Source organism: Tursiops truncatus, chromosome 20, assembly GCF_011762595.2.
Source record: "Tursiops truncatus isolate mTurTru1 chromosome 20, mTurTru1.mat.Y, whole genome shotgun sequence".
NCBI classification, from domain to species: Eukaryota; Metazoa; Chordata; class Mammalia; order Artiodactyla; family Delphinidae; genus Tursiops; species Tursiops truncatus.
Genome location: NC_047053.1, coordinates 11,426,578 through 11,439,337, shown reverse-complemented (window position 1 = coordinate 11,439,337; position 12,760 = coordinate 11,426,578). Strand labels below are relative to the sequence as shown.

At 42.5% G+C, this 12,760-nt stretch overlaps 1 protein-coding gene across 8 annotated transcripts in view; it reads right to left on the bottom strand.

Moving 5' to 3' along the window:
• ZZEF1 (zinc finger ZZ-type and EF-hand domain containing 1) overlaps nt 1-12,760 on the bottom strand; it is a 127,997-nt gene that overhangs the window by 18,970 nt on the left and 96,267 nt on the right. For all 8 annotated transcript variants that reach the window (XM_019926862.3, XM_019926858.3, XM_019926860.3 and 5 more), the window contains 6 exons: nt 12,500-12,669; nt 8,302-8,452; nt 6,749-6,888; nt 6,137-6,414; nt 4,944-5,118; nt 4,323-4,455 (listed from right to left, as the gene is read on the bottom strand). In XM_019926862.3, the coding sequence (XP_019782421.2) occupies nt 4,323-4,455; nt 4,944-5,118; nt 6,137-6,414; nt 6,749-6,888; nt 8,302-8,452; nt 12,500-12,669 (1,047 nt within the window). The remainder of the gene's footprint in view (nt 1-4,322; nt 4,456-4,943; nt 5,119-6,136; nt 6,415-6,748; nt 6,889-8,301; nt 8,453-12,499; nt 12,670-12,760) is intronic.

Sequence of the window (12,760 nt, the reverse complement as noted above, 5' to 3'; positions counted from 1 at the left end):
ACTACCTGGTACTAGGAAAGAACTGTCAAAAAGCAGTAGGCAGAACAATTCTTGGAGCTCACAAAGAACTCTGAGAATATTCTGTCTTCTGACCAGTGAGAGTGGAAGTGTCCTAGTCGGGGGCATAAAACTATTTGAAGACATAATGATCAAAAACATCCCAAATTTGATGAAAACTATAAATCTGTAGATCCAAGGAGCTCTTTAAACCATCAAGCAGAAGAGACACAATGAAAATCACGCCAAGGCACATCGTAATCAAAACGCTAAAAAGCAATGAGTAAGAGAAAAATCTTAAAAGCAGGCAGAGAAAGAGACACATTTTGAAGAGTAACAGAGAATGACAGCTGACTTCATGGCAGAAACTATGCAAACCAGAAGAACAATATCTTTAAGGTGTACAAAGAAAAAACTCTCAGCCTACAATTTTTTACCTAGAAAAATTCATCTCACAGATGAAGTCAAAGTAAATATTTCTTTGGTTTGGCAGGACGAACCAAAATAATGATTTTGTAGCAGCAGACCTGCACTACAAGAGATATTAAGGGAAGTTTTTCAGGAAAAAAAAAATGATACCAGGTACAAACCTGAACTTATACAAAGGAATGAAGAGCACCAGAAATGGTAAATATGTGGCTAAATATTAAAGCTATTGTTTTCTCACTTTAAGATCCCTTTTAAAGTATGTGACTTTTAAAGCAAAATAAATAATGTATTGTGAGGTTTATATCATGTAAAAGTAAAATGTGTGACAACAACAGTACAAAAGATGATGGAATAAAAATACAAAACCTATGTTTCTTCACTATATGTGAAGTGGTAGACTGTTTGAAGATAGACCACGATGAGTTAAAGGTGTATATTATAAACCCTAATGCAACCAGTAAGAAATTATTTGAAGGTAAACTACTGTAAACCCTAAAGCAACCACTAAAAAAATAAGATATACTTTAAAGCTAATAGTGGAGATAACATGGAATCATTAAAAAAACAAAAACAAAACCAGCTCAATCCAAAAGAAGTTAGAAGGAACAAAGAACAGATGTGACAAACAAAAAACAAGCAAGAATATAGTAGAGGGGCTTCCCTGGTGGCGCAGTGGTTAAGAATCCGCCTGCCAATGCAGGGGACACGGGTTCGATCCCTGGCCCGGGAAGATCCGACATGCCGCAGAGCAACTAAGCCCGTGTGCCACAACTACTGAGCCTGCACGCTACTGAACCTCATGCACCTAGAGCCCATGCTCTGCAACAAGAGAAGCCACGACAATGAGAAGCCCGCACACCGCAACAAAGAGTAGCCCCCGCTCGCCTCAACTAGAGAAAGCCTGCGCACAGCAACAGAGACCCAACACAGCCAAAAATAAAAACAAACAAATAAATAAATAAGAAGATAGTAGATTTGAACTCAATCATCCTGATAAGTGTATTGAATACAAATGGTCTAAACATCTCAATTAAAAGGCAGGTATGGGCTTCCCTGGTGGCACAGTGGTTGAGAACCTGCCTGCCAATGCAGGGGACACGGGTTCGAGCCCTGGTCTGCGAAGATCCCACATGCCACGGAGCAACTGGGCCCGTGAGCCACAACTACTGAGCCTACGCGTCTGGAGCTTGTGCTCCATAACAAGAGAGGCCGCGACAGTAAGAAGCCCACGCACCGCGATGAAGAGTGGCCCCCGCTCGCCACAACTAGAGAAAGCCCACGCATAGAAACGAAGACCCAACACAGCAAAAATAAATAAATAATTTTAAAAAAAAAGGCAGGTATTGGGGAGGGATAAATTAGAAGTTTGAGATTAACAGACATACACTACTACATATAAAACAGATAACCAACAAGGACCTACTGTATACCACAGGAAACTATACTCAATATTTTGTAATAACCTATAAAGGAAAAGAATCTGAAAAAAGAATATATATATTGAATCACTGTGCTGTAAACCTGAAACTAGCATGACATTGTAAATCAACTATACTTCCATAAAAAAAACAACAACAAAAAGGGCAGGTATTGTCAGACTGGATTCAAAACCAAGACTCCACTATGTGCTATCTACACCTGAAATGTAAAGACACAGGGAGGTTAAAGCAAAAGAATAGAAAAAGATGCATCATGCAAATGTTAGTAACAACAACAACCAAAAAGCTAGAGAGGCTACCTAAATATTAAAGTAGATTTCAGAACACGGAATATTATTAGGGATATAAAGGAACGTTTCATAATGAAATGAGAAACAGACCATACACGCAATTATAGCTGGATACCTCAACATTCCTTTCTCAGCAATTGTTAGAACAAATAGACAAAAAATCAGTAAGAGTATCGAAGACTTGAACAGCACTGTCAAATGACTTGATCTCAATGACATCTATAGGACACTCTACCAACAACACAGTATATGCATTTTTTTTCAAGTGCACATGGAATCTTATTTGAAACAGACTAAATTTTTGACCATAAAACAAATTGCAGTAATCTAATAGGACTGAAATCATTCATAGTATGTTCTCTGACCACAACTTGCAATCAATAACAGAAAGGTATCTGGAATACCCCCAAATATTTGGAAATTAAACAACAAAATTTTAAATAATCACAGAAGAAAGAAAAAAATCACAAGATGAATAGAAAATACTCTGACCTGAATGAAAATGATAACACAACATATCAAAAATTATGGATGTGGATAAAGCCACACCTAACAGGAAATTGACAGCATTAAAATGCTTCTATCGACCAAAAAAGAAAGGTCTCAAATCAGTGACTTAGACTTCCACTTTAAGAAACCAGAAAAAGAAAAAAGAGCAAATTAAACTCAAAGCAAGAAGAAATAAGGAAATTAATAATGGAAAGATAGAAATCAATAAAAGAGAAAACAGAGAAAAATCAATGAAACCAAAAGCTGGTCCTTGGCAAAGATCCAATAAATTGATAAATCTCTGGCTAGCCTATGAAACAAAAAAGAAAAGATACAAATTACCAAAACCAGGAATGAGAAGAGGCATCTGATACCCCATGTGAAATTCAGAGAAATTAAAGATCTACATTTTATAAGACCCAAATTTATCCCATAAGTGAATGGAGAGATATACCATGCTCCCAAGTCAAAAGACTCAGTATTGGTAAGATGTCAATTCTCCCCAAATGGATCTATAGATTCAATACAATGCCAATCAAAAGTCCAGCAGGGGGACTTCCCTGGTGGTCCGGTGGCTAAGCCTTCGTGCTCCCAATGCAGGGGGCTCGGGTTTGATCCCTGGTCAGGGAACTAGATCCCACATGCATGCCGCAACTCAGAGTTCACATGTCCCAGCTGAAAGGACTCCACTTGTCACAACTAATGATCCCGAATGCCACAATGAAAGAACCCGAATGCCACAACTAAGACTCGGTGCAGCCAAAATAAAAATAAACAAATAAATATTAATTAAAAAAAAAAGTCCAACAGGTTCTTTAATAGAAACTGACAAGCTGATTCTAAAATTATACAGAAAGACAAAGGAACTAGACTAGCCAACAATTCTGAAGAATAACAAAGTTGGAGAACCTGATTTCAAAACTCAGGAGAAATCTACAACAGTCAGGACAATGTGGTATTTGCGTAAGGACAGATATATAGATTAATGGAACGTCACAGAATCCACAAATAGACACAAACATACATGGGTCAATTAATTTTCACAAAGTTGCCAAGATAATTCAATGAAGAAAGAATAGTCTGTTCAACAAATGGTCGTAGAACAATGGGACAGTCACATGCAAACAAACAAACAAACAAATAAATAAATAAGCCTTGACTTTTACATTGCACAGTACACAAAAATAGCACAGACAGTGCCTAGTGCTGAAGCTGAATGATAAAGCAGATTATTTCAAGAGCAGACCTGGGCACATAATGATGTACCTTCACTGTTCTACTGATGAAACAAAATGGAAAGTGACATGAATGCCAATACAATTATGTGAAGTTATTTTACAGTCCTGTAGCCGCCTGACTCCATCATATATTTAAATTACCCATTATAAAACAAATGACGCTGGCAAATGAAAAGAGTTAATGTTCAGAACCTAAACATCTAGCCAACTCAAAAACACAGAGCCATGTACACAAAATAACAGTGTGGAAAGGGCCTTCAAAGTGATTCCAATTCAACCACATCACTTCAGAGACAAGCAAAAAGAAGTTCGGGGAGCTATAACTTGTGTTTTAAAAATTCACATGCAGGGGAAGAACCAAGATATCTTAACTGATCTTAGGGTATACAGAGATTGGACAACTGTCTCTCATTCTTAGAAAAAATAATTATGCTTGGGACCTGTCTTCCTCTTCCGGGTTTTGACGTTGACGATCACAGCCCTGTTCTTCTCAGTGAAGTGCTTCAAGATGATCACATTATGTGGTTCGTTGGCATTATCCATATAAACACAGCGGGTCCCCGCACAGAGGACCTAAACATGACACAGACAGAAAAGGCAACTCAGCAGCATATAGAGCACAGTGCCTTTTGCTTGTGCCGCTGACTTCAACAAGCACTCAAGGACAGGGTTCTTCCCATCTCTAAGTCCAGGGCCTGGCACAGGCCTGGCACAGAATTGGTTTAAGTGCTTGCTGGATAAAGCCATGTTTTCACAGTCCTCTTCGTCCCAACCAGTTGAGAGACGTGAAGAGCAGAAATGAGATCAAGGTGAATGCCAAAGTGAACAACTGTATTTTGAAGTTCTCTGTAATTTAATATATTACAGTTACCTATTATTCAAAGCCAAGAAAATGAATCAAATGGCTAAAACTGTTAAAAATGCAAGTTGAACAAACCATCCCATAATCTTGAAAATATACCAATACTGTAAAGGCAAATTATACAACTAAAGAAAAAAAAACTTCCAAAGATATACGCTGTGCACGTGATGAAGAGGACGCCAGGCCTTCAGTGGCGTACCTGGGGGAAGCCGACCAGCACCAGCAGCGTGAAGATGTTGGTGTGCTTCAGCTGGAAGGGCAGCTGCTTGATGCAGTGGTCTGTGAAGGTGGCAATGACGTCACGCCACAGGGGGGCGCTGTTGAGTGACCGCAGGATCTCCGCCATGGAGCAGGCCCAGTCCAAGCCCACGCGGCTAGAAGGCAAGAGCTCCATTAGACAGCAGCGCAGAGGCTCCAAATTCAACTCATCAGGTCGCCACACTCAACGGCAGACCCAGAAGCGTGCCAATGAGCCATTCATTATATTAATTTAAAAACTACCAGAATGTTAGACAACTCTTTAACTGATCAGGAGCCTACTCCTCTATTCTTTTTTTTTTTAAATCATGAATACATTGTTGTGCTTTATCAAATGATTTGTCTTCACTGGTTGATATGATCACATTGTACTCACTCACTCCCATTTTGGTGGTTGTTAACGTAGTGATTTTAAAACTGTAAACCCTCCTTGATTTCCTGGAATAAATGTAGTCAAAAACAAAACAAACAAACAAAAAAACTACCAGAATGATGCTTTTCATATAATGATAAGTGTGTGTGGGGGGATATCAAGATTTGTTACTTATATACTCAAGTCTACAGCTATGCTTTTAAAAATCTCTATAAAAGGTCATGCACCATGTGCACTTGTGCACACTCACATTCACGTACAGAAAAAAAAAAGGCCTAGTGGTTAGGATCCTGGGCTTTCACTGCCATGGCCCGGGTTCAATCCCTGGTCGGGGAGCTGAGATCCTGCAAGCAGTGTGGTGGCAGTGGGGAGAATGAAACAGCACCAGATGCATTGATGTGGTACAAGGCAAGGTGATTTTTCCCCCTCATTTTGGTTTTCCAAATTTGGTATTTTGATTATGTTACTTTTATATAATGAAAATAGATCTATTTTCTTCAACCCCAAAGCCTACACTTATTACTCTCAGGAAAGAACAAACCAGAATATATATCACCAGAGAGTGCCCAGACTGCACAGCTGTCTTAATGTGGGTTTTAAGCGCAGTTTTAATGTCGGTTGACAGTGTTGCTAATAAAACAAATTCCACTCTCACAAAAGATCCCTAGACAAGAGCAGGGAAGCACGCTGAAATTAATCAACAGCCAGATCACTGACCTAAGGAAATGAACACCAAGGTGGGGCACAGTGAGGGCGGCTACCTGTCCAGACACACAGCTCCCAGGCTAAAGAGCAGGTGGGTGGTCTTCCAGCCATCTGGCACAATGGAACTGTCCCCTGCTGCAAACAGGTTGTGTTTGGCCGAGAGGACCTTGGTCACTGCGGCATCTACCTCCACTGGTGAAAGGCGGATGATTAACTGGCCGAGAAGACCCAGGGTGAGGTGATACGTTTCATTCAGGTGGCCTGCATTTGAGATGACGACCTGGAACATGAGTGGGAGCACGTGCTCCAGGTCTATCAGGGGGACTGTGGGATCCTGTCGAGAGAGGAGAAGAATCTGTTCAATACAAAAATCTATGTAACCACACCAGCTAAAGACTCCATCTCCTTCATATATTATTTATAACTGGCCTGGTGCCAAAGGAATTATGCAGTGTCTTTCACAAATGGCTTAGGGACAATAGGCTGTGAAATAAACATTCTCAGGTATCATCTTACAATCCTACTTGTAATTTATAATCCTACCCCAGGGATACACAGATGACTGCAATTAACAGTTAATTTCAGTATATGGCTTTCCAAAAATTTTTTCTATGCATAACACTACCCACCCCACCCCCCCTTTTTTTAAATACCAATTAGTCTCTTACCGAGTTTAAGGGAGGTAACATGGCTGCTAATAATCCCAAAATCCTCTTCTGGGAACACTCAGCAAACACCTGCTCAGGGCTTGGAGTAACTGCCTTTTCCTCGATGGGCTTCTGAGATGATGCTTCTGCATTTTCAGCATCTGAGTTGTAAAACACCAAGCTTTGAAATTTTGCCAGGTTCTATATGTGTATGAAGAGGCAAGTAAACCACTGCACTGTTCCTGTGCCACTACAGAATCAAGCTGGGACTTTAAAAACCTATTGCTGAACACGTCTTACTCAAGGTCGTCTGTCCTGATCGCCCTGGTTTAAGGTTGAGCCTGCCCTCCGATCTCTCCCAACCCCTCTGCGCTCTCCATTCCCCTGCTCTTTTGCGCTCATGGCATTTAATTACCTTTTAACACACCATATTATTTGATATTGATTGTTTACCGTCTGGCTTCCCTTCTAGATTTTTGTTTTTTTCAATGATGTATCACAAACACCTAGAAATGTTTCTGGAGCACAGCAGCTATTCAATAAATACTTGATGGATGAATAAACTGTATGTGAACCAGGATGCTGCTCCTCAGATGGAATCAGACCAGAGTGGATTTTGATGACCTGGATTGACATGGAGTCAAACTGTTTTCTGGACCTTAGAATTATAGGCCCTGCAGAGATAAGCGTCAGCCCCATCTGAGAGCTGGCCCCACGGACGGGGCAGGATGCCGGCGCTCACCCCTGCCTGTCACAGAGCGGCCGTGTGGGGAGGATCCCGCCTCCCCGAGCCGTCCTGGACTGGGCTGACGTTGCTGCCGCGCTCCTTCTGCCCACAGCGCCCCCACTCGTGGCTCCTCAGTTGCCCTGAAACAGCCCTGACCTTGCGCTGCCATCCCCAGCAGATGTCCGAGGGCCTCCACAGCAGAGTGCACAGCCCCTCTCCACTTCCACCTTCCAGTGCTCCACTCCCTCCCTACACACCTGCCCCCCAAGGGACTGCCTGGATTCTCTGGGGGTTCCCACTCTGGGGCCTTTCTTTGCTTGTGTAGTTCTTTCTGCCCTGAATGCCCTTCCCCGCAGCAGATCTCAGCACATTGAAGGTCCCGTGCAGGCCTTATTTACAAGGGCTTTACACTGACACAACCTGTTCCAGCTACACACCCATCACCGCTAACACCCACTTGGGCCTCTCTCCTGGACAGAAGCACATCCCAGCTCAAATCAGTTACACACACCTTTGTCTTAAACCCTCCCAGACTGTCAGCACTGTGAGGGCAGGAGCTATGTGTCTATCTGTCTGACTTGGTCCCTGTTTCAACCCCAGGGCCTAGCACAGTGCTTGGCACATAGAAGGCACTCAGTAAATTAGGGAATAAACAAGGTAGGAAAGCAGGCAAGATGAAGAAAAGGTGACTTTCAAAGTGTTATCAGTACCATCTGATGTAGAACTGAGAAACCATGCACCCTTGGGTGCTAGCCAATTTTAAATTGTGTGCAAGGAGTAAGTCAGGGACGGGTATGCGTGCACTTTAAGATGAAAGAAATCAAGGTAACTGTCAAAGAGTCTTTACCTGGAAGTTCTGTAGGTGCACAGGCATCTGCAGGTGAGTCTGAAATCTGCGTCTGGCAGGAAGGACCCTTCAGTAACGATGCAGCTCCCCCTGCCTTGCTCCTCTGCTTGCAGTCTAAAGGTCTGGCTTCCTTAGGGGCATCCCTCTTCCCCTAAAAGCAAAACGGTGAGTGTAAAAGAATTAAGGTTTCTTTCTTAAAAAAGTTTACTTGTTAATCTAATACAACTTTTAAAATCACTAGCCAATCAGTCTTCACAAACAAAAGTACTTTTGAATTAGAGAATGCCCCTCGTTTCTGATGATAAATCTGTACTCTAATTAAGACAGTAATCACTGCATCACATCCCCCCAACACCTTCCAAATGCCGCTCTGTCAGAGCCTGCAGTCACATAAGCAATGGCTCTGGTACAAACCTCTAACACATTCTATTTATCTTCCAGAAGCCAGGTATAGACAGTTCTTCTCTTGGGGAAAAAGAAAAAAAACAAAGGTGAGGATTTCCTTCTAGCACAGTAAGCTGACTTTACACCTTTGAGAATTCCATTTTGGCAGAGAGACTTATAAAGGGGGCCCTCATTGGAGCTGGGAGGGTTTTCTGGGCTCAGGAGTCTGGCAGTGAGCTGCCCACACTGGCAGGGTGACAGTCCTTGACCTGAATTTCCTTAGGAGTCACTCAGAGTCACCCCAAGAATCACCTGCACTCCCTGGGCCCTCAGGGTACTTTTCCTTGCTGTCACACAGGCTTATATGTGGAAACCAGGCCAGGCAGGAAGGCTTCTGTGCATGGTGGAGGCACCCTAGCTCCAAGGAGTCTGCGACTGCAGGACACTTTGGAGCCAAAGATGGAGCGTTGTCCAACACTAAACACTCATGAGAAGATCCTGACATCTCCCAGCGGCAGCTGACTTATCCTCTCTTCTCCAGATACTGTAACCTCAACATCAATCCTACCCTCAACACCCCAAGAAGAAAGTGGCTATAAGATTGTCCAGGAGATTTGCCCGAAGCACACGACAGAACCAAGACAGAATGGAACTTGAATCTAAGCTCGAAACTGATCACAGCACCAGTTCTGTTTGACCACAGGATGACTGGAGCTTTCTGAGGTTTGTGTTAACCCTGCATCGAGCAAGTCCATCAGCGACATTTTTACAACAATACACTTTTTTAATTAAGGCATTCTCTGTATTGCCCAAGATACAGAAGAAGAAATGGTAATGGAAGAGAAAATGTGGGTGCTTGAAGAGTGGACTGGAAACTGGAGTACCATTTACTTGGCTGCCAACAATGAAAACATGGTAAGTGAAAATGGACCACTAAGGATGAACTTCTGCTTATTAACGAGTCATCCAATGGTGACATTGGAGTCACCTTTTATCGAAGGGTTAATTGTACGTGTCAAAGCTTCAGACTCCTTGCAAAAAAAACCCCGTGGCTATCTGGTTCAGCATGCTCTACTCAGGGAAGGACTATTTATACACACTTCCTGATCACAGGAAGGTAGGTATTATTTTTCTAGTCAACACAAGTGAGGACGGATTCATGACTTCCCTGACGATGGCACTTGCCAAAGGCCGTGATCTGAGCCCTGAAGACTATGAGGTTTTCAAAGAAAAGACAAAGAAAATGGCTGTTCAAGTCAAAAATATCATTAAAGTCAGTGACACAGATACCTGCCCCCGTGACACGAATTAGCGACTCCTCCCCCGTCCTCATGTCACTGTCGGTTTTTCCCTGTGTTAAGTCAGCTAACTGCTTTCTGCATTTGGAAGATAACACATCTACATCATGAATCGACACATTATCAGCTTCACCCACATCAAGACAAATGTGCCTTTACTTTCCACCGTGTCCCCTACCTTCTCTCTCTCCTATGAAGCTGAGATCCATAGACCTGACCTTTTTTCCCAGCTCTGTTCCTGACTTGTTTCTTGATCTTGGATTTCTCAATCTCTATGTAAGTTTAAATACAGTTATTTAATAGAAAAAAAAAAGATTGTCCAAAAAGGGGACCGAGACTGGGAGAGCTACCTGCCTTGTTAAAAATGTACCCTCTGAAAAGATCTCCAACACTATACTCTCTGTACTATGTGGCCCTTTGTGGAAACAATATAATTCCAAAGTTCTGGCTAATAATGTTAGTCTTGATCTTCTTTCCTGTTATCACAGGACTCCAAAGAGCCACTGCAGTTGCACCACATGGCACTCAAGAGGGTCTCATTACTGGCCAGAGGCCGTTGTAGACAGATGATGTCTCTGGCTGAGACTGCTTTCTCAGTTGTTTAAAACAAAAAGTATCTCTAGACATTAGAGGGAAGGAGGGACAATACCCTTAATACAGCCTAGGATTGGCTAGAAACACGCAGAAGTTCAAAAACAAGTGATTTGTACTCAGGGCCCAAATAGGATATGGTTCTTAGGGCCATTGTAGTGGGGACGTTTGGGTTCTGTTGTGGGCACAGTGTTGGAAACTGCAATTTGCTAGAGAGAAGACTAAGAGCCAGAGGCAGAGGCAGGGTACCCTGGGTATACCCAGCTGCTGATGGGAAGAGGACCCAAAAGGTAGGGATACCTCAGGAATAAAAATAATGCCCTGGGAGATCCTTAGAAAAAGGGTGATTCCAGTCCCTAGGCAGGGAAAGCCTAAGATAAGCCTGAAACATCTTTTTGTATAAAAAATTAAGAAAGTGCTCAAATAATAATGGAGATTATTAATCAAAAGGACACAAAAGCCAGCTGGAAGTTTCCATTGGCCAAACACGGGACAACATGAGCATCAAAATAAGTAATAAAAGATTTTAATCCATTGAATAAAAAAAATTCACCGAGTCCATTTTCATATAAATAAATGAATAAGTAGATACATGGGGAGCGCTGTGCTGATGGGTAGCATAAGATGCTGGGAGCTCACAAGAAGATACAATTATTCCCAGGCTCAAAGGTGAAGACAAGACTGCTGATTTATCCTGTCTCTGCTGATAACGTTCTTTCTGCCCCACCATAATCTGTGGGTGGGTACGATGCTGCCTGGAGAAGGGGTTTTGTGGTCAAAACAGGCTTGAAGGTTATTATGTCACTTGTCCTGTGCTGGCTCTCTGGCGGAATGAAGCTAATAGAATTTTCAAGTTTTTGCCAGCTACCTTTGCTTTTGCCTTCCTCTAAATGACAACAGGATCCCAGTGAGCTATAACCACCAAATGGGGATCCTCCACAACAGAGACAGAGGACAGAAACAGCAGCAGCTCTTGAGGCAAAGCCAGGGGCATTTACAGCACCAACTCAAGCTTTGGAGGCAGTATCATGGAAGCTCTGCTTGCTCTTCCACAGAACAATCTTAATGTCACTGTCACAGGTTCCACCTGGATCCAGGAAGACTTTTCGTCAACTTACACAAGCATATGCAAACTACTCTAAACTACATATGTAAACTACTTGATAAGTAGTAAGCAATTAGTATCACATATTTGTTGGCTGAATATAAAAACAGTTTCACATATACAGTGTTCACCATAGGTCAGGAACCAATCTCTTTAGGTGCATAATCTTGTTCAATTCTTATAAAAACCACAGGAGGCAGGAAACAGGAGTAATTAACACTGACAGGGAACTTACTATGAACACTGCTTTTCTTAGAAAAATGTTTACTTATTTATCTATTTATTTATTTGGTTGTGTCGGGTCTCAGTTGCAGCATGCAGGATCTTCGTTGCTCCGTGAGGAAATCTTCCTTCCATCATGCAGGCTTTTCACTGTGGCATGCGGGCTCTTCAGCTGTGGCATGTGGGATCTTAGTTGCGGCATGCAGGGTCTTAGTTGCGGCATGTGGGATCTAGCTCCCCAACCAGGGATCGAACCCAGGCCCCCTGCACTGGGAGCATGGAGTTTTAACCACTGGACCATCAGGGAAGTTCCTGAACACTGTTTTAAGCACTTTATAGACATTAATTCAATGTATGTAATGCATGTAAATTCTCACAACAATCCTAAGGAATGGGTATTATCATTATTATCCTTCCATTTTTACTGACGAGAAAACCAAAGCGAAGAGATTCGGGTGACGTGCCCAAGGTCTGACAGAGGATCTGCACCCAGGTAATCTGGGTCACGAGCCTATACCGTTAACCTCTGTGTTCCAGTCCCTCGTGTGAAAGCTCTGAGCTCACCTGTGATTCTGCCCAGGGAAGGATTGTTACTTACACTGCGGTGCACAAATGGGCCTGCATCGGCTGGCTCCACAGCAGCCTGGATGGCTTTTTTCTCTGGCTGCTCCTCTGATGTTTGGGTGGGCACAGCGACTGGTGGGGCCTGCTTTTCTGAAGTAGAGTCACCGTCTGGCAATATACCAAGAAGAGCTAGAGCTTTAAGACCTACATGAGAAGCAAATAAGAGAATGGTTAAAAGTTTTATAATAAGGATTATTCTCTGCAAATGCCATAAATCACTTTGCTACTATATGGA